Source organism: Cotesia glomerata, linkage group LG2 (assembly GCF_020080835.1).
Source record: "Cotesia glomerata isolate CgM1 linkage group LG2, MPM_Cglom_v2.3, whole genome shotgun sequence".
NCBI lineage: Eukaryota > Metazoa > Arthropoda > Insecta > Hymenoptera > Braconidae > Cotesia > Cotesia glomerata.
In genome coordinates this window covers 27,297,664-27,322,459 of record NC_058159.1, presented here as the reverse complement: position 1 = coordinate 27,322,459, position 24,796 = coordinate 27,297,664, and the positions used below count along the sequence as shown (strand labels likewise).

The 24,796-nt window shown below is 26.4% G+C and overlaps 3 protein-coding genes across 4 annotated transcripts; 2 read left to right on the top strand and 1 right to left on the bottom strand.

The window, feature by feature from the left end:
* Positions 1–125: 125 nt before the first annotated feature.
* On the top strand, positions 126–2,841 carry LOC123260190 (uncharacterized protein C7orf50 homolog). Its single transcript, XM_044721188.1, has 4 exons — positions 126–340; positions 446–657; positions 718–910; positions 2,540–2,841. Exons 2-4 carry the CDS (start codon positions 449–451, stop codon positions 2,825–2,827), a joined length of 690 nt encoding a protein of 229 aa, XP_044577123.1. The 5' UTR covers positions 126–340; positions 446–448; the 3' UTR covers positions 2,828–2,841.
* A 171-nt stretch (positions 2,842–3,012) lies between these two features.
* Positions 3,013–3,762, bottom strand: LOC123260192 (thioredoxin, mitochondrial-like). Its single transcript, XM_044721189.1, has 3 exons — positions 3,510–3,762; positions 3,296–3,419; positions 3,013–3,227 (listed from the first exon to the last, which is right to left on the bottom strand). The coding sequence occupies exons 1-3, from the start codon at positions 3,662–3,664 to the stop codon at positions 3,111–3,113; spliced, it is 396 nt and encodes a 131-aa protein (XP_044577124.1). The 5' UTR covers positions 3,665–3,762; the 3' UTR covers positions 3,013–3,110.
* Positions 3,763–8,072: 4,310 nt separating this feature from the next.
* LOC123260188 (membrane-associated guanylate kinase, WW and PDZ domain-containing protein 1-like) lies at positions 8,073–18,069 on the top strand. 2 transcript variants are annotated; one of them, XM_044721184.1, is made up of 6 exons: positions 8,073–8,359; positions 10,228–10,297; positions 10,928–11,144; positions 13,049–15,440; positions 16,771–16,938; positions 17,025–18,069. In XM_044721184.1, exons 2-6 carry the CDS (start codon positions 10,249–10,251, stop codon positions 17,196–17,198), a joined length of 3,000 nt encoding a protein of 999 aa, XP_044577119.1. In that variant the 5' UTR covers positions 8,073–8,359; positions 10,228–10,248; the 3' UTR covers positions 17,199–18,069. The 2 variants fall into 2 exon arrangements, with proteins under 2 accessions (XP_044577119.1, XP_044577120.1); XM_044721185.1 differs by lacking the exon at positions 8,073–8,359 and adding an exon at positions 9,125–9,234.
* The last annotated feature ends 6,727 nt before the right edge of the window (positions 18,070–24,796 follow it).

The following is a 24,796-nucleotide window of genomic DNA, read 5'->3' as shown; positions in this document are numbered from 1 at the left end:
TTATTTTGAGAAGCCATCTTGCGGATTTACTTTGCACTTTTGTTTGAATTTAATTTACCAGATGTTGTTACTGTCTATTTTTTTGACTTAGTATTTCAGGGCTGTGTATTGACAATCTTAAAAAAAATGAAAAAGTAAATATACAGATGAATAACGTGGTTTTTATCATTATTAAATAAACAAATAACTCATGACAACTCATTTTGTAATAACTAAATTTATTTGATTAAAATTATAAAACAAACTAAATTATTTTATTACCGTTAGTCAATTTATTTAAATTTTATGATTGAGTTAAGAAAATCTATTGACAAATTTTAAGGTTAAACTTTAAATAAAGGTAAGAATTTTTTAACTTTTTTAAATTAGTCAATTAATTGAATAAAATTACATTAATTTATTTAATAAAACAATTTTACTTACTTGATTATTTTTAATTTGATAGAAAATGGCAAAGACGTTAGGCAGCAAAAATAAAAAAGCCGAAAGTGACGAAGAGTCCCACGTGGAGAAAAAGTCAAAGAAGAAGAGCAAGGCTGTTGAGCAAAATGATGAAGAGCAAGTGGTTGAAAGCAAAGTTAAGCAGAAGAGGAAAAAGAATAAGGAGGAGCCCGTTGAAGAAGTTCCGGTGAAAAAAGCTAAAACTGATGAAGAAAGGTTTGTTTTTAGATTGAGATTTATTTTTTTAGAATTTTACTAATTAAAAATTTTTGACAGCATTGAGGATGTAGATGAAGATGTAGCGGAATTACACGAGGAAGGCAAGATAAGAAAAATAATAAAAAAGTCTGGGGAAAAAGGTCCTTCGAAGAGAGAGCTGAAAAGGAAACGATTGGAAGAGAAAAATGCCCAGATAAAATTGGCTAGCAAACAAGAAGCTATGGATAAAGCTTTAAATTATGTTTCTATGGTAATTTATTTATTAATTTAGTATCCCTGATAGCCAGCGCTTTCTCAGAAAGTACTTGACTTCTAGCAGTTACGGTTAACTTAACATCAAGTTAGCGGTAATTCTTCACTCAACAACAGTTGTACGGCTGCCCAATTTTATAACACAGTAACTGCAAAATTTTTATACCTGATTTTTTCTAATATTGCTGCACTTTTTATAACTTTTAGATCTTAATTTTAAGTATTTTTTCTTAAAAATATTTATATTCACAAATCAAATTTTTCATCAATTTGGCGGGCAAATTTTTTTTTAATAAGAAAAATTGAAAAAAATTTTTAAATGTTAGTTACTGTGTTTTGAAATTGGGCAGCCGCCCGTGTAAAAAACGTCTGAAATCATGATGAGGTTCATTATGGATATTATAATGAATCTCATATTTTGACACAAATATGAGATTCATATAAAAGCCATATTAATATACATTTGATACCCGTAATAAGTAAAATATTTATGAAAACTAATTTTTTTTTTTAACTAGATCATAAAATTTTTATTATTCTTGTTGGAAAAAGAAAATTTCTAGTAATTTTATTATGAAATCATTATGATATTAACATGAGTTCATAATAAAGTGATGGTCATATCTGCATAAAATCATAATGATATCATAGTGATATTGTTAGCCTTTTTAAATCGTGATATAAAATTATTGAGTCATAACTATATACAAGAAATAATGCAAATTGATTAAATTAAAGAAATTTTTAGGAGGATTTAAATTGTTTTCAAAATAAAAAATAATTATCTTAAGACGAAAAAATTTTGTCAGTCCAAAACTTTTTTTAAAATACTAAAGATAGTATTTTTCTAAATATTCTTCTAAGTTAAAAAAATCAAGAAAGAAAGTAAAGTAGTTTAATAGTATAGGTGCATGATAAATACTATTTTTCTCAATTATAATACTTTTCCTCTGATTAATAGAAAAAATAAAAATTTTACTAATCTATTTAAAAAAAATTCGGTCACATAAGCATTTTACTTATTACAGGTTTCAAATGAATATTGATATGACTGTTATATAAATCTCATATTTGTGTGAAAATATGATATTCATAATGAACCTCATCATGATAATGAAAATAATGTTAGCCGACATCTAAAAATTTTTAGAATTTTTTTTATTAAAAAAATGATTACAAAAAAATAGAAAAAAAAATTTCATTTGTAAAAAACTTTAAAAACTGCAAGTGCAATTTTTAAAAAATATTTTTTTGTTCTAATTTAATTATTAAAAAAAAATCAAAAAATTCAAAACGTCGGCTAACTTTACTTTTATATCATGATATCAGATAATTTTTACACGGGCGTGTAAGCAGATTGACGGAAATCTACGGTCGCAACTTAAATACAAGTTAACAATTAAACGTGTCGTTTAATTTCCTTTCAATTTGACTGAAATATTCGTACAGCAAGTTATGACGTCTATTTGTAGAGTAACTTACAGGTAATCGCTTACTTTGCCAACTCTTTTCGTCAAGGTTGCTTTAAATTGCGGACGTAGATTGACAGTAAGTTATAGATAAGGTGGCTATCAGGGATATTGCTTAATTTTGTATTAAATTATTATAATTAAATTTTTTACAATAGTGGAAACACGCAAAAAGCCAATGGAAGTTTGAGAAACTCAAGCAAATTTGGCTGATGGATAATTTACTGGACCAAGAATATGTTCCTGACTCTGTTTTCCCAACAGTTCTTGAATATTTTGAAGGCTGCAAAGGCATGGCTCGTGAAACCTTGTACAAGAAAGGCGTCGAAGTGATTAAAAAATATGAGCAGAATCAAGAAAAAGAAGATGAGACTGACGAAGTAGTTGAAACTATCGAATACAAACGCGCTAGAGAACTTTTGCAAGCTTTACCGACAGAAAGTTAAACAAGATTTGAAGATTAAATATGTTTTGACTAATTAAAAATTATCCTCTGTATCAGCTGTTAAATTTTTGTGTTTATAGGCAAATTCCAATATTATTTAATGTAACTTTAATTTTTGTACATAATACGGCGTTACGCTGTACAACAAAATAAATTTTATTTAAGAAAAGAAAATTCTTGGACAAGCTTATCATTTATAAACATTTTTAATTTCTATTTAAAAAATTCAAACAATTAAATAACTAAATTAAATCATGAATTTATTTTTTTTCTATTAATCGCATTTATGGGTCTGCGTATTTATCAACAAACTGTCTGAGTTTGTCTGTGTCCTGCAGACCGACAATTCGCTCCAAAACTTTGCCGTCTTTCATTGCCATGATAACTGGCACTGTTTGAACCTGTTTATTAAATATATTTAATTAGTTACTTGATAAAAAATTAATTTTTTATTATTATTTAAAATTACCTGGTAATCCATGGCAAGTTCAGCATTTTCGTCAATATCAACTTTGGCTAGCAGTATTTTTCCCTGTTTCTCAGCAATAACTGACTCCAAACGCGGAGTTAACAATCGGCACGGATTACACCACCTAAAATAATTAACAGAAAAATTTTTATTATAGATTGTGTACTAATGGTAATTATTATTTTAATTTATGTAGAGATAAACAAATTCTTACGTCGCAAAAAAGTCAACGATAACAGGAACTTTGGAGTTTTTAACTCTTTCAGTAAAATCTTTATCATCTTGAACTTTGAAAGCTGGCGAAACTGAGCTCGCGAACGGACGAACTTGAGAAATTATTCCGAACAAACGGCTACTGACTCTCAGCATTGTGTATTTTTTATAAACAAAAACTGAGTTAATTTTTAATGAACAATCACTGGTGAGACTTATCTCTAGCAGTCTATTTTATAACCTCTAATTCATTTACTGCGCGTCAGTATTTATTTATAAATTGCACTGCGCATTGTAATCAGCCGAAGCGGATAATTTGTAATGAGAAAAATTTATTTTATAAATTTTATATTTAATATTTTTCAACTAGAGTTATAAAATAATTTCAGAGTCTTGTGAAATGGAAATAAAAAAGAAAAAGAATCAAGGAAGGCATGTACTATTTATTTATAATTAATTTACAGTGTTTTTATAGAAATTACTCAGTTTTTGTACATGACATCAAAGTTACAAGTCACTTGATTATTTTTTAGTTTTATTTAACAAATAAATTACTTCCAAAAAGTTATTTTTAAAAAATTGCATTTTTAATTTTTAAAAATTTCATTTTTTTTTTGTCATAATTTATTTATTACCAAAATTCTTAAAATTATTAAATATCTGCTAATTTAATTTTCACTTTTTTGTTGTATTATTTTTTATATTAATAAACACTTTTTCTTTTTAAATACAAGTTTTATTTTTAGATAAAAGTACTGAGTAATTTAATAATTTGTTGACATCATTTTTTATTATTAAAAATAAAAACTGTCATATTTCAGTCTCAATGAAAAATTATCATGCCGTCAAATTAATTAATTAAGAATGCTGCTAATTCACATGCATTTATCCATATTATTATTGATTTTATCGAGGATACAATTAAATAATATACGGATGTACTGTCGTTCATTAAAGATTGTCTTATATTTTATAATTATTATTATTATATCTTCCGTTTTTTACTAATGTTGAACTTTTTACAGTTGCAGAAAACATCTCTAAGAGGACCATGCTAGCTTGAATTTTAAAACATTTTGGGTAATTTAAAGCATTTCATATTATTAAGAATTATAAAAGTTTAATAAAATAATTTATTGGGTTACTTTAAACCTATATATTGTCCGTAATTTAAATTTTTTTCTTCAATGAGCTTTGTAAACGTTTTAAATAATTTAAAAATGTATTCTTCTATTTAAAAAATTAGATTTCGAGATTTTAAACAAGTTAATTTTGCATTTTTAAAATAGTTTTTACTAAAAATTTTTTTTTTAATTAGTTAAAAATAAAATCATAATTTTCCATTTCATCAATATTTAAATCAATTTTTTAAATGTTAAGTAATATTTAAACAATTTTTAATAAAAAAAAAAATCCTTAAAAACTTATGAATAAAATTTTAACTCCATCTCAGCAATTTTATTAATTCTAACTTAAAAATTTTTTTCAAAAAATCTCTAAGAAGAATTCAAAACAATTTTTACTGATAAAAAATAATAAAATTTGTTTCTTAGATTAATTAAAGCCTGAGTAATAATTTTCAATACTCCACTGATAAAAGGATTTGTTTATAGTTAAAAAGATTTGTTAATATTTAAAAAATCATTTATTAGAAGCCATTTGTCAGTCCTTAACAAATATTTGTTAGTATTTAAAAAGATTTATTAATATTTAATAAATGAATATCAGATTTATTAAATACAAACAAATCATTTTAAATACTAAGAAATATATTTTTAATACTAAAAAGTGGTCTCTAATCAATGATTTGTTAACTATTAACAAATATTATTTAATAAAAATAAATCCTTCTATCAGTGTCGGTGTTAAATGAAGCACATCATGGGATTGGAGTCAGTAAGGTGAAAAACAAAATGCTTGAAACGTTCATTTTTTAAATTCAAAATTTCAAATGAAGTTGAAGTTTTTAAAATGTCACCGGGCAGCAGGAAGAAGAAGAGCCAGTGAAGTTGAAGTTAAGGGCGTGATGCATCTGACCCGTAAATTGGAACTACATCAGTCCAAATGCATAGCATATTGATAGGCAGTATACATATAATGCATGCGTATGAAGCTGAAGAATTTTTCCTTTCAAGAATTAATTTGTGAAGCAGAGTTGAGCCTAAAATCTTAAAGCCTCTTTTTTTCAAGCAAATGTTTTCAACTGAACAATATTTTTTTTTTTTTTAATTACATTAATATCATTTTCAATTAATTAACAATAATAATTTATAAAATTAATTTTTTCAGAAAAATCCATTAAAAAAATATAAAATACTTGTGATTTGGTAAAGAGAAAAAATTTTACGGGAGGTAGTACAGTTTGTCGAATTTCTTGGTAGAGCTCCTCGACGCTCATGGACTCCTGATAAATTGACTCACATCAAAGTGAGATTAATATTTTTTACCGCATATCACCCTTAATATCATCAGCTCTGATATTATAATTACACATATGGCGTACCATGTGTGTACTACTTAGTTGTTTATCCGGTAATTATCCTTTCGGGGAAAAAAGTATTATTCAGTTCCTCCGAATTGGTCTGGCACATTCTTTAAACCCAAATTCGTGAATACCTCCCCGAGTTTCTGCTCTCCTGCTCTCCTCTGTAGCTACTGGGTCAAAGATTGTAAATTTTCAGAACGGTTTAGTAAAATAGCTTCATCTTCCTTTGCATTTTGTGTAACAAGGTTCTTAAATTTTAATAAAAAAAAACACTAAAATTAAAATTTCTTCAACTTTAGTATCATCACATCAACAAGTCTTACCTCTGCATTTCTCGTGTATTCCTAGTGATCCGGGTGTCTGAAAAATTGTTTTTTAGTTTTTATTTTTAAAGAAACATACTCATGACTGTAAAATCTAACATAAGGCTATTTATCAATGCCTATCGCATTATTTTATCATTTTATTTCTGTTAAACATAAAATGATAAATTATTTTATGTTTCTTATGCTTAAAAATTTCCTCAGTTTTTATCTTTTAATTCTTATGTTAATTTTTTTTCATGTTTCAAGTTATTTTTATTTTAAAATTGAGGATGAGTAACGAAAAAAATAGTACGTTAGGGGCGTTAAAAAAACGTTATCCGGGGCCTGATGCATGTATAACGTTTAGGTATTCGAGCGGGTGTACATTTATTTCTATACCTGCCCTATTCATAAAATCCAGATTAAAAACTAGGGATTGTTGAAATTTCACTCGTCAATGCTAACTATCATCACCTGTACTTTTTTGTTATATTATATATTTACATATATAAGTACGTACTCAATATCTATAGGTTTATCCATTTATTTTCAAGTAACTCAAACCTAAATTTTCTATAACAATTATAATAATAAAGTTAGCCGACATTTAAAATTTTTTTTTTTGCTTAATTTATTAAATTATAATTAAAAAATATTTTTAAAAAATTGCACTTGTAGTTTTTGAAGTTTTTAACAAGTAAAAAAAATTTTTTTGTAATAATTCTTTAATAAAAAAAATCATAAAATTTTTTAAATGTCGGCTAACTTTATTTTCATTTAAAATTACTCTAATTTTATGGAAATTAATTTAGCCGATATTTCATAATTTTTGTAACAAATAAACTATGGCAAAAATAGATAGAAAAAAAATGACATTTAGAAATTAAAAAAAATTAAAAATACATTTAATATTTAAGTTCTCGTCCATATTTATAATATTTAAATAACTTGATCTTGGGAATTTGGACAATAAATGAAGATATTAATTCTTATAATTTAATTTCTTCATTTATTGTCCAATTTTCTAAAATCAAGTTATTTAAATATTAAAAATGCAATTTTTTAAAAATAATTTTTTGAAGCAAATTTATTTGTTAAATAAAATTAAAAAATGTTCAAGTGGCTGCTAACTTTAATGTAATTCTAATTTCATATAATAATTTTTTAAAAATAAATTTTATTTAAGCGGTGAAAAAATTTATTGCGGTTCTAAAATATTTAAAATTTTTTCTAAAGAAATGTTTTTAAGAGATGTTTTAATACAGAATTTTTTCTTCTATTACTGAAAATGCTCCCCGCATACTAAGCGTCCTTTCTTTTCCCGGAAAATCAATTATTTCCCCCATAATTTTCTTTTTTTTTTTTTTTTTTCATTGAATTTAATTTTTTTCCGTTTCCTCTTGAAACACAAAAAAATTTTAATTAAAAAAATAAATAAATTAATAAATTTTCTACTCCAATAAATAATAAATAAACAATTAAAATTTTAAATTGACATTAAAATTGGCGCCAATTTAAAGAGCAATAACCTCTGTAAAAAAATAACAAAGAAAATAAAAGTATAAGTAAACAGTGATAAAAAAAATAATATTTATTATTAAATTAAATTATTTGTATTTACTTAGACTTAAAAATAATTATAGCAATTATTCCCAGGTCACAAAAGTTCAACAAAGATAATGAACAAAAAGGTTAAATTAGTTCTCGGAAAAGGAACTTGATGGCGCTGGGATCAATGATCGTCGTCGTGTCTCCAGTTTGCCGCAGAGTGAAAAATCCCATGCTTACATACAGTGGTATGCATTTTTCACTCCTTTTTACATTAAAATAAAACCTCCGTCAATTTGTATATATTTTTACACCAATTCAGTGTACACAAACGCCACATATTATGTGTGATATTACAGGTAATAAAAATAACAGTGATTCCAACAAGTGATATACCGAGTGTATTTGTCTAAAAATTTAATCATCGCAGTGATAACCATAGTAAAGTTTTAAAAAAACAACAATGATACGAAAAGGAAAAATAAATCACTACAAATATTTTGAGTAATAAATGTAAGTAATATAATTTTAACTTAAGATTTATTCAAGTCAAAAATAAGTTTACAACTCTATAAATTAATAATACATATTTTTTTTTTTTTTTAAAGGATTATTGCTATTATATATAATTTTTTCTAAAACCGCTATGCGAAGTTTTCCCATGCCCGTTAAATAGAACAAACAATTATTTATTTTAGCGTTTTCATTTAATTGTGTATGGACTTTATAAAACTTGGAAATGTTTTATGTTACAATTACAATTAGCAATGACAGTGACGTGTATTTAAACTATTTTTCTCTGGTTGTAGGTATATTACATTTATGTCGCTTGTACACTGTGCGCTCTTACGCAGCATAGCAAGTATAATTTTTTTTTTTTTTTTTTTTTTTTTTTTTTTAACAACTTGATAGAAAGTCGCATTCACGATATACTCATAAAATGATTCCTCATCATGGGATATATACATATACACTGTATGAAACAGGCTAATGGGCTCATGTATTCATATACATATAAAATATACACTTCAAGTTACTTAAAGAAGTATATTACACACATGAAAAATATGTGGGTATTATATTACATATATATTCACTCACACAAGAGCGGTTGTAATTTTTTTAATCTACAGCTTTATAAAATTCTAGTTGCACACCTGTTCGCTCTTGAGTGTTGAGCGTGGCTCTTTTTATCGATTGTCTAGATCAGACGCCAAAATATTGTTTTTTTGTTCGTGTTTTTTATCTGAGTCTGACGTGTCATCTGCTTCACTCGGAAACCTGTCAAATATTTTCAATCGATTATTGCTGTCTATACACTTTTATTTTCACAGTATCAATAAAATATCTACTTGTAATTTATGGAGAGTTCATTATCGTGTTGAATAGTGGGTACTGAGTATACAATGTTTGATTCATTATAAAAACAAATAGTGATTACGTGAATTTTTTATTACATTCACTGCCTGATACAGTACTATTTATCCGGCTATTTGTATAATTATTATTTACTGTGTAATGAGTTGTTAAGTAGAAAAAATTAATGTAGCGCATATTTAATAATTTTTAAAATTTATTAACAAATAAATTATGGCAATAAATAATAATAGGATGTTAGCCGTTTTTTTTTTATTTTTTTTTAATAATTAGATTAGAACAAAAAAATATTTTTTAAAGATCGCACTTACAGTTTTTAAATTTCTTTACAAATGAAAATTTTTTTTTTGTAATCATTTTTTTAATGAAAAAAAATCTAAAAAAGTTATGACATTAAAGTTGAGTCACTTGAACATAATTAAATTTTATTTAACAAACAAATTTATCCAAAAAAATTATTTTTAAAAAATTGCATTTTTAATTTCTACAAGTCAATTTTTTTTCTCATTTTTTTTGCCATAATTTATGTTACAGAAATTTTTAAAATTATTAAATATCTGCTAAATTAATTTTCATTAAAAATTTTTAAATGTCGGCTAACTTAATTTTCATAAAAAAATAAGAAAAAAAAGTGACATTATAAATAAAAAAATGCAATTTTTTAAAAATAATTTTTTTGAACAAATCTTTTTGTTAAATAAAATTAAAAAATTGTCAAGTGATAGCTAACTTATACATTTATTTATGAAAATTAAGTTAGCCGGCATTTAAAAATTTTTAGAACTTTTTTTTATTGAAAAAATTATTGCAAAATAATTAAAAAAAATTTTCATTTGTAAAAAACTTGAAAAACTCCAAGTGCAATTTTTAAAAATTATTTTTTAGTTTTAATTTAATAATTAAAAAAAATCAACAAAATTAAAAACGTCGGCTAACTTAATTTTTATGTTTTTTTTTTTATAGAATATTTTTGTTTATTAATTTATTGTTTTTATGTTTTGCAGCAAATTTAATAACGAAGAACAATGGCAAGCAAGACTGAAGACTCTGTTTCTGTGGACAATGCTCCTGATGGTTAATTTTTTTTTAAATATTATTTGTTTATACACTTTGTAGTTTTTAATCAATTCATCACGCTATTGTTATGCTAATAGTAGTTTACTTCTAAAGATTGTTTTAATTTTTCGGGGTATTGAAAAAATATTTTTAAAATACTTACATAAAAATTTCAAAGGCATGTATTTTTTCTTTTTAATCTGTTATTTATTCAAAAGTATAAAACTTTATTTTATTTTTTTTTAAAGAATTTTAATTGTGATTATTATTGCAAATAATTGTATAATTTCAAGATCCTTGCAAGGTCAGAAAAAATGATAGTTTGCAACCAATAGTTATTTATAATAATTATAAATTATAATGTAAGATATCTTCGAAAGTTATTTTTCTTTTTTTATAACTATAAATTACGGTTGATCAAAGAATCAGTTTATAGACTGATCGATTGACCAAGTAGGTCAAAGGTTTAAACACCCATAACTAAATACTAAGCGGGTTATTTTTAAAAAGCACTCAGTATCTATCTACGTGAATCATAAGTTTGCCCTTTTTCAAAGGCTAAATGATTAAGCGTAGTAATAAATATTAGTAGTTGGTATTTCGAATATCAAGTGACATTAAGTAGCTAATAAATATCAAATGTTACAGGTAGCGTCGATAAAGAAATATTATCATTAAGTGGATCAAACAACTCCAATCACCGTGTACCTCCTTATATATACAATGGAGGATCTGAACAAGTGCGTGAAAATTTGGAGCACGACAATCTTAATCATTTTCGTCCAACTTCAGAAGACCAATTAGGACCATTGCCACATAATTGGGAGAAAGCTTACACCGAAACAGGAGAAGTTTATTTTATTGAGTAAATATAATTACTTTTATTTCAATTATTGGGCGACCGTCTTATTTATCATGTAATAATTACCTACGACAAAATTTCTCATCAATAATTTCTTATGCAATATTTTTCTCATGACAAAAATATCTTCGAATATATTTTCTCATACCAAAACTTCTCATTAATTCTTAATATAATTAAATTTTAAATTGATATTAAATAAATATTTATTTATTTTAAATAAAAAGGCACAACACGGTGCCCTTGTGAAAATTAATCACGGATCATTTGTCTTAAGGTCCAAATTACGAAACTAAAATATGTTTTTAATGAATTGTATAAAACTAATTGTAAAACAAAAATAGCTACTTAGCTAAATAAATATATATTATTATTAAGGGGGAAATATGTGTAGAAGGTCGTTTTCATGCTTTCATTAATTTTTTTAAGGTATAAAAAATTAATATTATTTATTGAAACTATCAGGTTATTTTATACATATATTTATGAGTATTTTTTCGTATTGAACAACAATATAACTTAACAAATAGCGAAGATATCAGCTGATACAAATCGTAGGTTGTCATCCGACTTAGCAGTTGGTGTGCAGTATGGAAGCCACAATTTTTATCTGAAATCAATGGCACAGAAAAATTACTTTTTTTATATGTGTATCTTCTATATGAACCTCAATTCTAAAAAAAAAGTAAAAATTTGTATTTGTTAGAAGGCTATGAAATTGTCGTAATTTTTTACCATTTTTTCATGCATTGTTTATTAAAAAAAAATAGTTTAAATAAAATTATCGCTTATGATGGAGGTTCGTATTCAGCGTAATTGTATAAAGAAAAGTAATTTTTCCGCGCCATTGATTTCAGATAAAAATTGTGGCTTCCTTAGTGCATACTAACTGCTGTCGGAAGATGACCTACGATGTGTATCAGCTGATATCTTCGCTACTTTTTAAGTTATATTGTCGTAAAATATGGAAAGATATAAATATATGTATAAAATAACTTAGTTTTAATAAATAACATTAATTTTTATAGCTTGAAAAAATTAACACTAAATTTACACTAAGAAAAAAAAATTTTTGTTCAAAAAAAATTTCTTGGCTTAAGAATTGTTTAAAATGAATTTTGGTTTTTTGACAAAAGAATATCAGTATCTATCATGATAATAAAATGTTGGCATTAATTTTGATAAATTAACAAACGAATAGGTTCACTTGAATTAAACAAAAAATACTTCGATTAATTCGATCAATTCTTGAGACAAGAAAATATATTCTTAAAAATTATCAAGAATATATATTCTTGTGACAAGAAAATTTTCTCAAGAGTAGTACTTTTTTTTTTTTTTTTATGTAAATGATGATTAATTTTCGTCAGATTAATTTATGTTGTGATAAATTTTTTTTTGAAAAATTATTGTGCTTGAAATATTCGGCTGTCCAATTTTAAAACACAGTAACTGATAATTTTAGATTTTTAAAAATTTTTTCTTATTAAAAAAAAGTTTGCGCGCTAAATTGATAAAAAACTTGATTTATGAATAGAAAAGCTTGATTAAAAAAAAGTATTGAGACAAAGAAAAAAGTATTGAAAAGAATTGGTTTTCTAGTCAATTCAATTCTTTTCAATACTTTTTTCTTTGTCTCAATACTTTTTTTTAATCAGGGAATACTTGAATATAAATAGTTTTAAGAAAAAATACTTGTAATTAAGGTCTAAAAGTTGTAAAAAATGCAGCAATACTAAAAAAAATCATGTATAAAAATTTTGCAGTTGTATTTTAAAATTAGGCAGCCGTATTATTGTATGAGAAATTTTGACGTGGGTAATTTTTACGGATTAATAAAATCAAGGAGCCGAATTATTTTACTTAAAAATAAAAACACATGATAAATAATATTTTTTATTTAAAAGTCACAACACAGGTACGTCTCACTGGTTAGACCCACGTCTCTCAAAATTCCAAAAGCGTTCATTGGAAGAGTGCCTTGACGACGAGTTACCTTACGGATGGGAAAAAATCGACGACCAGTTATATGGAACATATTTTATCGACCATGTAAATCGACGAACACAGTATGAAAATCCAGTTTTGCAAGCGAAGCGTGCTCAGCAGATTTTAACAGAGCGTAAAAGTCCAAATTTTACTCGAAACCCAAAGAAATTAAAAGGCCAGAGGATCCAAACCACACTTATCAAAAGCTCCCGTGGTCTGGGATTTACAATCGTCGGGGGTGATGACACAGTTGAGGAATTTCTACAGATAAAAAGTGTCGTGCCTAATGGTCCAGCATGGCTCGACGGAAAATTACAAACAGGCGATGTTTTAGTTTACGTAAATAACACCTGCGTTCTGGGATTCACCCACAATGAAATGGTGAACGTCTTCAAGTCAATAGCAAGCAGTGAGACGGTGACCTTGGAAGTATGTCGCGGCTATCCATTGCCATTTGATCCGAATGATCCCAATACCGAAGTAGTTACAACGATAGCCGTGAACGCTCCAGACATGATGCCGGACGATCCGAGTATCTATTTGGAGCTAGATCCAAATATGCAGAATGACAACCGATTTGGCTTTCTCGACTCTTCGTTCTTGCCCGTACATGGTCTCCAAAATGGCGAGAACTTAGCTACCGCTTCCGTTAACTCAATGCCAGATCTCTGTATCTCCGATAAAATAAATACTATCAAACGACCAAACAGTACTGATATATTACTGTCCGATTCTACGGACTACAACGACCGGAAAGAATCACCACCACCTTCCAAGTCTGAGTTTCTGAGTATCCCTGTGATTAAAGGTCCCCAGGGTTTCGGATTCACGATTGCTGATTCATCTCACGGGCAGAAAGTTAAAAAAATCTTGGACAGAAATCGGTGCAAAAATCTTCTTGAGGGAGACATACTCGTTAATATCAATGACGTTAAAGTCAGGAATATGTGTCACACGGAAGTTGTACAAGTATTGAAAGAATGCCCACGGAATCAAGAAGCTCTGATCCAAGTTCAGCGTGGTAAATCAAACGATAAGAAGGATAAAATAAACCAAGGCTTTTTCCGTAGTAAAACACCCACTGCGGATATTTATAGCACGCAAGCCAAAACAGTGGTGCCGAGTCGTCCGAAAACGCCGCTAATAGACACGAGAAATCGCACCAAGTCTCCAGTTGTCGATGTGAATAGACCCGAGTGGCGGACTAATACTGCTGATATTAATTCAATGGATGATAGATGCAAGTACACTGAGTATAATCATGATGTGTACTATACTGATCCATATAAAGATAATATGGTAGGTAATTTAGCAGATAATTTTGGTCAGATGGTAAACATGGACGACGAACCGATGAGACACATCAAACGTGACTGGCGGGTTAATGATAAGATGAGCTTACCAAATGAAATGTATAATATGGAGTCATCTCTTCATAGTCCGACAATGAAACAAAATGGAAACATTCATCAGGATTATTACAAAGATATTTATGGCGCGCGAATGCATCCTCAATATGTCGTTCAGGATTATAATAATTATAGTATCGGGCAGGAACAAAATGTGGACACTGGTGAGATTTGGGACAAGCGAAAGGAAACGACGAGCTTTGAACATGAGCAACCACGCTCTAGCTCGGTAGCTAGGTATCATCCGCAATATGGCAATGAAATGGTTTGCCCGACGATACCTGATGTTGAGTGGATTGAAACTTTGGTGACGCTGGTAAGACAGGACTCGGGATTTGGATTCAGGATAGTCGGTGGTACGGAAGAACATTCTCAAGTATCTGTGGGACACATTGTACCTGGTGGAGTTGCTGATATTGACAATAGGCTCAATACTGGAGACTTGATAATGTCAGTCGATGGCGAGAGTGTAATGAACTCCAGTCATGCTCATGTAGTACAGTTGATGATCGCTGCTGCGAGAAATGGTAGAGTTACTTTGGGGATTAGGCGACGGATTAATGCTCAAGATTTGCAGCCGTCGTATGGTCGGCCGATGAATTTGCAGTATCCGTATGATGTTGCTGTTACGAGGATGGAAAATGAAGGGTTTGGATTTGTTATTATTTCTTCGGTTAATAAGGCTGGTTCGACTATTGGGAGGATTATTGAGGGATCTCCTGCCGAACGATGCGGTAGGCTTGAAGTTGGGGACCATATTCTTGCCGTTAATCATGTTGATATTACTAATCTTTGTCATAAGGATATTGTTAATTTAATTAAGGACTCAGGGTACTCTGTTACGTTGACTATTGGATATCCTATTGATGATTGTTGTAGTACTACATCAATGTCGCAAAAGGTATTATTATTATTATTATTATTATTATCTACATTATTAAGAGAATAAGAATAATTTTGTCTTCAGGATAGTCATATGATAAAATCGGTTTTTTAAAATGAAATTTAGTGTCATTTCAAAGGTCTTGACTCGAATTTGTACCTTTTCAAGGTTTTATATCATTCTCACCGATAGTTAATTTATTATGATAAGTATTTAGGCTGCATTCGAACATGCTCTATCTCTAGATACATAATTAAGAAATTAGATTGTATCTTGTGAATTATTGACATTTTTAAAGATATAAGCTCATCCCAATGTTAAACTCATCGAGACCTTTCATTTTAGCTTGTCCTTTTTTTTTGCTGTGCGATTATTGGTTGCAGAGATGTTGATGGTTAAAGACATAAACGTCCTTTTTCGTCTAATTTCGGATATCTCCGCAACAAATGGTCGTATCAAGCTAAATAAAAAATGCAATTAAAGCTGAATAAACTTTTTTTTTTATAAATTTTAAATAAATTTTCTTTTTAATTTTAAATAAATTATCTGAAAAAATTTTTCGGAGCCCGTAGAGCGAAAAAAATAAATTCAAAAATTTGGAAATTTGTTTTTTCGCTCTATTTCTTCAGATCATGTTAAAACCGTAATTCCTAAAAAATTTTGACCTCGAGATCTGAAAACTAGAGTCTTTGAGCTTTAAAATCCATTTTTTATTTTTGCGATACGATCATTTTCCGCTGAAATACAGCCCGTTAAAAATCTAAAAAAAATTTGCATTTTTTTTTATTCCCTTAATTTTTGTGAGTAGTGTATATAATATATATAAATATATGAAAAATTGATGTGGGTACTCAAATAAAAGCTCTTGATGAGTGTAACATCGGGATGAGTTTATATCTTTAAAAACGTCAATAGTTTAGAAAGTACAGTGCAATTTAATAAATATCTTGTGTAATATTAACATTTTTAAAGATATAAGCTCACCCCGACATTACACTCATCAAGACCTTTCATTTGAGTACCCACATCAATTTTTCATATATTTATATATATTATGTATATGTATATATTAAAAATATATCAAAAATGCATGTGGGTACTTAATTGAAAGCTCTTAACGAGTGTAACATCGGGATGAGCTTATATCTTTAAAAAGGTCAATAGTCAAGAAAATACAGTGCAATTTAACAAAAGTCATTGTTTAATAAAGCATTATTTTATTTATTTATAGTTCACAAGTCACGGCAGTCACATAGTGACTGCAAGATTGCTAGTTATTATTATTATTATTACACTTTTTTTTTTTTAATTTTCAAAGACTTGGTATCAATTTTAATTATTTTCAAAGGATGAATCTACTGGAGATGGTGATGGACAATATCATGCAGTTGAATTAACTCGAGGAACACGTGGCTTTGGATTTAGCATACGAGGAGGACGTGAGTTTCAGAATATGCCTCTATTCGTACTCCAGATTGCAGATAATGGTCCAGCAGCTATTGATAATCGATTAAGAGTAAGCAATAAATATAAGATAGAAATGAATGTTAGTTAGATTATTAAATACAGTGAGTTGATTGATTTTATTAATATTAATTGCAGGTTGGAGATCAAATAATTGAAATAAATGGAATTAATACGAAGAACATGACGCATGCGGAAGCTATTGAAATAATTCGCAATGGTGGTCCGTCAGTAAGACTTTTAGTACGTCGTGGGTGTCAAATGCCCAGTGCGGTAGGTGCTCCACCTCACCTCTATGACATGAATATTTAATTAATTGAATATTATTAATTATTAATTTAATAACAAATTAACGGATGTTTATTAATATTAATTGAAAATAAGAGATAATATTAACAGCATCATTTATGTGTTAAGACTAACGCTAAAGATTAGTTTGAGGTAAATTAATTTATGAGCTTTAGTATCTAACAGCAATTATAATAATTATTAAAAATTTATATCGGAGTGATAATCCGATAAAACAATCAATTGATATATCGATGGACGCATAGATTTTTTTAACTATTTTTTTTTATATAGAATTTTGATTATTGAAAAATATTTTTTATGAAAAAAAAGACTTGACAAATTTAAAGTTTTTGACAATTGTTTGATGCAATTGGTGCTAGTGTATTATTTTTTTTTTTAATGATGAAGAATTGATAGCTGAAATCTGCCTTAACAAATGTGTGATTAAAAGATATAACTTTTATTTTTGTTTTGTTTATAATTATAATTATAAAACTAACAAGTGTTTAATATTTTTTCTTAAAAATTAAAAAAAAAAAAAAGTTTTATATCTTGTGATTTATTGATGTCATCTGTTTAACTCACGAGTGCTGATCGTTTGAGTAAAATGAATTTAGCAAATTGTATTTATTTAACGAATTCATTATAGAATAGTGTTACATTTGATGAAATAAGCAATCAAGTTATTGACGATGATGGCACCTTAAGAAATTCCGAGATAATTAATCATACAAAGCGTACGAAAAAACGAAAGTTCTTCATTCCACTCTGCTGCTGTTCCTCGAGAAAATGGCAATGATCTGAGTACATGGAAAAAAGTTAACTGTAATAAATAATAGTCGATTTATAATAAGTAGTGATCAACTGGAAAAAATTACCAGGTTCAAACAGTTAAATCGTGATTTTAATAATCACTTTATAATATTTATCATTTAAATGCTGCAATTTATTATTTACATGGAAGAAAATACTATTTCAAACAGTAATATTCGCTTTATAAAAGTCGAAAATGTTAAAGTATAGTAATTAAGAATTTTGACTTTGATATATATCATTTTGTACTAAAAAAATTATCGCATGATATGTAAAAAATATAAACCACAGTTACTAAATTTTCTATAAAAGCAACGTCAATATTTACAAAGTAAAATGGTAAATTTTAAACGCAACGCTAAAAATCAAAATATAATCATTTATTTGCTTGGACTGGTAAAATATATATTTTAAGAGTAGAATTTTTACTGTTTGAAACTAATTTTTTAAGATGAGAATGTCGTTATTTACTATAGTGACAGCTACTAATCACATTTTCGATATTAAATTATAAATTGTGGCTTTTACACTTTCTACATTAAGAGGCACAATCAGTGTGACAACCTAAAAAAAAGGCGATTTTTGGAAATTAAAATAAAAAAAACTTCTGTATGAATTGTTTTAAATTTTTAAGGATATATTGATACATATTTCAAGAATATCCAGTAAAATTTTTGAAAAAAAAAATTAAATATTTTCCGAGTTACACGCGATCTCTGACGGCGCTAAAAAAAAAAAGGTCCTTCTCCATAGATGAAACCGAAAAAAAAAATTCTTGTTAAATTAGAAGACATTGTCCGTACAATGACCCTCGGTCAAAAAAAATATCAAAAATTAACTAAATAACGGCGTTTTTTTTTTTTTTTTAAGTTGAATTTTACCCAAAATTTTGGTCGTTTTTAGCCTGCCAAAATTCGATTTTTGATCAGATAAAAAAACTGGAGGGTCATTGTATGGAGAATTATATACAGAACGTGCAGAAAAAAAATTGGTAGTGATCGGATCATTTGTCTTTGAGTAATCACTCCAACAAATTTGAAAAATGCTGTTTCGAGAAAAACGCGTTTAAAGATAAAATGATTCTATTCTAACTGCCGAGCGGCTACTTTTTAAATGGCTGTAACTCAAAAACTATTCGAGATATCGATTTGAAATTTTAATCTGTTATTTTTAAAGAAATAACCTTTCAAAATATGAAAAAAAAATCGATTTTTAAAATTTCACACTGGTTGTGCCCCTTAAGTTTTGTATAATTTATATTTGTGTCACTCCAATGTCCGCTGTACTGTTTGAAACTATAAAAATTAACCGGAATCCAAGTGAATTTTACAGTTTACTTTTATCCGTGTCTTGTTCTTTTTGACATTTTTTTTACTCATCTTTTTATATACATTTATACTTGTACTCAGTAGAAGAAATTATTAATTAATTAGTTGATTAAAAGATGATTAAAAGACCATTGTGCCTCTATCTGTATTAATACAAAAAACAAACAACTTTGCACAGATCTGAATTGATTTTATAAGACTACTTAAGTTCGAAGAAAAAATTATCATAATTGTAATAGTTAATTCATTAATTGCAATAAATTAATAATTATTTTTTATTAAGGAGAAACGATAAAACTCTGAATGTTTTATTGAAAAGTAAGCAGGGTCGAAGTAATAAAAACGTAGCTTTCAATATGTATATTATGCATTTATAAATATCATAATCGTTATTTCTATGTAACAAATTGTATAATCGATGAGGAATTTACTGACATTTTTTAATAGTTATTATTGATAATAACTTGTCGGCTCAATATTTGTTTTTGCCTTCACATGAAAGTATAGTATCAATTAATAAGTTTTTTTTTGTTTATTTTTTTTTTAAATAAGTTTGTTATCCAACCAAAGAACAATTGTCTTCAATAGCGCAATGAATCTTTTGACATTGATCTGAAAGTAGAAAAAATAAATAAATTTTATGAAATTTTCTAAAATATAATGAATTTATAATAATGGATAGTCAGTTTAAAGAAAGCTGTACATGCGTTTTAAAATATATTTTTTTACCCTTAGATTATTATAATACTCATTTATAAAATTCAAAATATATATAAATTGATATTTTTTATTAATCAAAAATACAAATGAATAATTTAAATTATTCAAAATTTACAAAATCATTAATTACTTACATTTTTTATATTCGAACAAAAAATGACATGTATTCTTTAAATAATTATTTAGAAATAAATAATGGTGATTATTTTTTATAACTTAATTAATAAGCTACATTTCTGATTGATAATGTGCCTCTTCGAATAAATATTTTATATTATTATTGTAAAATAATGTTATTACAAACAAAAAATTTCATGAAACATAATTATAAACTGATGAAAGTAATATACATAGAAATTATTAAATTTTTTAAACTAGATATTCAAATTTCTGCACTTTGCCGTGTCTTCCACTTATTTAATGAATTCATTAACATCCCTTGATCTTCTACAATCATATCTATATATAATATATAATAGTATAAATTTCTTCACTACATCAAAGTTGACATTTTATTAAAACTGTATTTACTGTAATAATTAATAATTATGAATGAATTGTACATTGTGTGACAGACGGCAAGTGTTTTTTTACAAATATCATCATTATACTATAATTATTTGAACATATTGTTATTATAATCATGTAATACAATATTATATTGTTGTTAAATTTATATTAAAAACAAAATAACAATAAACATTTGCATTTACAATCTTAATATTTTTATTTACTTTTAAGTGTCATCTGATTTTTATTTAATAATCATTCTTCTGTCATTCTCGTTTTTCAAATTCATTGAAATTAAGTTAGCCGATATCAAAAAATTTTTAGAATTTTTTTTATTGGAAAAATTATTACAAAAAAATTTATTTGTAGAAAACTTGAAAAATTATAAGTGCAACTTTTTAGTTCTAATTTAATGAATTAAAAAAAAAAAAAACTAAAAAGTCAAAAATGTCGTATTTGATAATTTTAAGAATTTTTGTAACAAATAAATTACGGCAAAAGAAATGAGAAAAAAATTGATAATACTAAAGTTAGCCAACGTTTCTAATTTAAAAAATTTTTTTTTATTTATTAATTTGGAACAAAAAAATAATAATAAAGTTAGCCGATAGTTTTGATTTTTTTATTTTGCTTAATTTATCAAATTATAACTAAAAAATATTTTTTAAAAACTCTACTTATTGTTTATGAAGTTTAACAAATGAAGAAATTTTTAAAAAATTTTTTTTTGTAATAATTTTTTAATAAAAAAAAATCATAAAAATTTTTCGTTGTCGGTTAACTTTATTTTCATAATAAAAAATTATTTTTTTTTTTAATTGTACTTAAAGTTTTTCAAGCTTTTTACAAATGAAAATTTTTTTTCTCATTTATTTGTAATAATTTTTTGAATAAAAAAAATTATGAAAATTTTTAGATATCAGCTAACTTAATTTTCATCAAAAATTGACATTTAGAAATTTTAATTAACAAATTAAAAATGCAATTTTTTAAAAATAATTTTTTGGAACAAATTTGTTTATTAAATTTAAATAATATTAAAAAAATGGTCAAGTAACTGCTAATTTTAATATGAAAATCAAATTAGCCGACATTTAAAAATTTTTATAATTTATTTTATTAAAAAATAATTTTAAAAAAATTAAAACAAAAATTTTCACATGTAGAAAATTTTAAAAATTATACGTCGAATTTTTCAAAAATAGTTTTTTAGTTCTAATTTTTAATTAATAAAAAAAATCAAATATTTTTAAGTGTTGGCTAACTTAATTTTCATATTTTAATGACATTTCAAATTTCTCTTCACTCACTTGAAGTTGACAGCTGTTAGAAATTTTTTTATAATTTGATAGCGATAAAATTATATAAAAATTAAGTTATTCGATATTTAAAATTTTTTTTTATTAAAAAAATGAATACAAAAGAATAAAAAAAAAATTTTCACTTGTAAAAAACTTTAAAAACTGTAAGTGTAATTTTTAAAAAATATTTTTTTGTTCTAATTTAATTATTAAAAAAAAAATCAAAAAATTAAAATCGTCGGCTAACTTTAGTATTATTAAAATTATAATGAAAAAAATTCCACATGTGAAAATTGAAAAAAAAAAAAAAAATTAGCGAAAATTGTTAGAAGAATTTTTTTTTGGTGTAATTTAAAAAAATTGACAGCTGTCAGCTAACTTCAGTATCATTTGAAGTTCGCCATTAACGGTGTTATGTCCTAGCTCTACTAGTGGCCGCGTGTGAATTTATTTTATTGAGTCTAGATTACTGACGTGGTCGTAATTCGCCCGGGAATATTGAAATACTCAACTTTGAAATAGCAGGAATGAATAAATATTAATATATGACTGGGTTTTTAACATTAAAAATAACGGCGAAGAAAATTATTAGTTTAAATTGATTTAAATATATTGTTGGATAAACACTTTACACAAAATTAAATTATCGGACCATTACAGTATTTAAGGAAGTATAGGACGTACAGTCCGTCCACTGAGTTTCATCTCACATAGTACGTGACTTAAGAAGGATTAATGTTGTTCGAGACTGTACTTTCAGAAAACTTAACAAGTTTTTACTAGTGATTTAATGAAATTTAGCTTACCGAAATAATCTTTTATGCATTAAATAACTATATTATTATCGAATAATTGATAATTTATTTTAAATTTGAATAAAATAATAAGTTTTTTAATTTTAAATATTTTTTAAAAAGTTTGGCAACGCAATAAATTTTATCGCGGTTGCGCATGCGTTGACTGCTCTATTCGTGTTTGTGATGTGTACGTGTGTATTATGTTTACAAGGAATGCTATTAAAAATATTAAAATATTAAAGCATTAAAATATTAATTATTTAATTATGTTATGTTTTATAATAAATAACAACAATTTTATAATACTTTTCTTAACCTATTTGATATTTCTTTTAACCTATTTCATTGAAGCTTTAAATTTCCCGCGTGACCCACCATGTACGGCGTTGCCGTCAACATAACCCACATTTGCTATGGCTGACTATTTTTTTAAAATTTAGATTTTTCAAACTCAATTATTATTATAACTAAGTACCCTCAACTTAATTTTACTTTTTCAATAATTTTTGAAAAATTTTTTTTTCTTACAACGAGTTTTTCGAAGCTTTCTCATTATTTTTTCATCGTGAAATTTATTAAAACAAGAGTAGTTGTGAGATTTGGTATGTCATTACAATGTTAAATGACCTGTTTTAAATCTTGTTTTATAACTAAACTATGAACCCTAGGTCTCTGAAATTTTAACACAACACGTATTAGATATATTTCTATCGATCCTAAAAATTTTAAATTGATCTCATTATTTCGACTTAAGGTAGTACCCTCGCCAGAGTCGTTTTCTTAGGATTTTTTTTTAACTTCGGCAGATTAATATTCATATAATTCTGCGTCGATTGGCGCAATTTGAAAATTTTTGACCATTTAGTTTCAGAGATATTTAATTTCAAAGTTTGAGTTTTGAACGCTCTTTTACATTGCGGTATACGGGATATCGAAAAGTTTACCTACAAACATTTTTATATCTCAGAAACTTTTCTTAGGATCCTAATCCTAATATCCTAATATAAAATTGAGATGAAATGTATGTGGCATCAAACTATTCGTAACGTGATTGGTCGAATATATCATAAGCATGAAAATATATGCAAATGCTACAGTCAGGCGCGCGCTTGCGCGCGCAAATTCAAATTCTAGTTCTTTTAAAAAACTAGAGTAACGTTAACTAACAACTAAACAATTTTTTAAAAATAATTTCATTGATAATTACCACACAGTTTCAGAGATATTTATTAATAAGTAATGAAAAATTTACCAGACTTTAGCCGAGGAGGGGATACGTTAATAAAACTGTGGCAACAACGCAAGTTTTGTGAGCCGCGAAAAAAATATGAGACGCGCATGCGCTGAAAAATTTGAAAAGTTTAATTTACTTTAAGTGTAACATTATAGTTATTAATTTTATTTATTTAAAAAAAAAAGTAACAATGATTATTTTATGAAAATAAGTATTTTTCTATATTTATAAAAATTCAAAAAGTTAATAAGTTGAATATAATAATATATATTAATCTTTCATAAGTTATAAAAATAATAGTCAGATGAAATAATAAAAAAAATACTAAAATTTAAAATCCGTAAATACATCAACATAAAAAATTCAATTACTGATTTTTCTGAAAAAACAAAACAATATTGTCAATTATTTTTTTTCTATTTGTTACTTGCATATTTGCTAGTGATTTCTGTCGTTTTTCAAGGACTTTTTTTTATGAATCGTCCTTTATAAGTCAATTTTTCAGACATTGTAATTATATTTCCGAATAAATGTATGTAAATAAATAAATAAACGCATGTGTCAAAACAGAGGTTAATCTACAGTTAGTCCAAAACACTACAGTATAACCACTATAAAATATCTTAACGCTCACGCAGTGTTGCCAGACTTTTCAAACGATCAGTTTCTCGTTTGTGATTGGCTAAAATAAGTACATAAACAGCAAAAACACTCTAGCACAAACTTTTGACGACGGAAGTCGCGAGGGTACTACCTTAACTCCCATACCTCTTTATTAATAAGATGTAAGATCAGTCTGAGGGCTGAGGGTATTTCTGATCTTCCGAGTTTTGTCTCGAGTCCGAAGTGAAGTAGAAGGGATGGTAGGGCAGCTTCCACTACTGCACTAGAGTCCCACAGTTGAGAATGATGATGA

Coding starts and splice junctions, on each gene's coding strand:
- LOC123260190 (XM_044721188.1), top strand. CDS start 449: ATGGCAAAGACGTTAGGCAGCAAAAATAAAAAAGCCGAAAGTGACGAA. Junction 658..717: donor GCTAAAACTGATGAAGAAAG/GTTTGTTTTTAG, acceptor AATTTTTGACAG/CATTGAGGATGTAGATGAAG. Junction 911..2,539: donor CTTTAAATTATGTTTCTATG/GTAATTTATTTA, acceptor TTTTTACAATAG/TGGAAACACGCAAAAAGCCA.
- LOC123260192 (XM_044721189.1), bottom strand. CDS start 3,664: ATGCTGAGAGTCAGTAGCCGTTTGTTCGGAATAATTTCTCAAGTTCGT. Junction 3,420..3,509: donor ATCGTTGACTTTTTTGCGAC/GTAAGAATTTGT, acceptor TAATTATTTTAG/GTGGTGTAATCCGTGCCGAT. Junction 3,228..3,295: donor AACTTGCCATGGATTACCAG/GTAATTTTAAAT, acceptor TTTAATAAACAG/GTTCAAACAGTGCCAGTTAT.
- LOC123260188 (XM_044721184.1), top strand. CDS start 10,249: ATGGCAAGCAAGACTGAAGACTCTGTTTCTGTGGACAATGCTCCTGAT. Junction 11,145..13,048: donor GGAGAAGTTTATTTTATTGA/GTAAATATAATT, acceptor TTTATTTAAAAG/TCACAACACAGGTACGTCTC. Junction 16,939..17,024: donor CTATTGATAATCGATTAAGA/GTAAGCAATAAA, acceptor TATTAATTGCAG/GTTGGAGATCAAATAATTGA.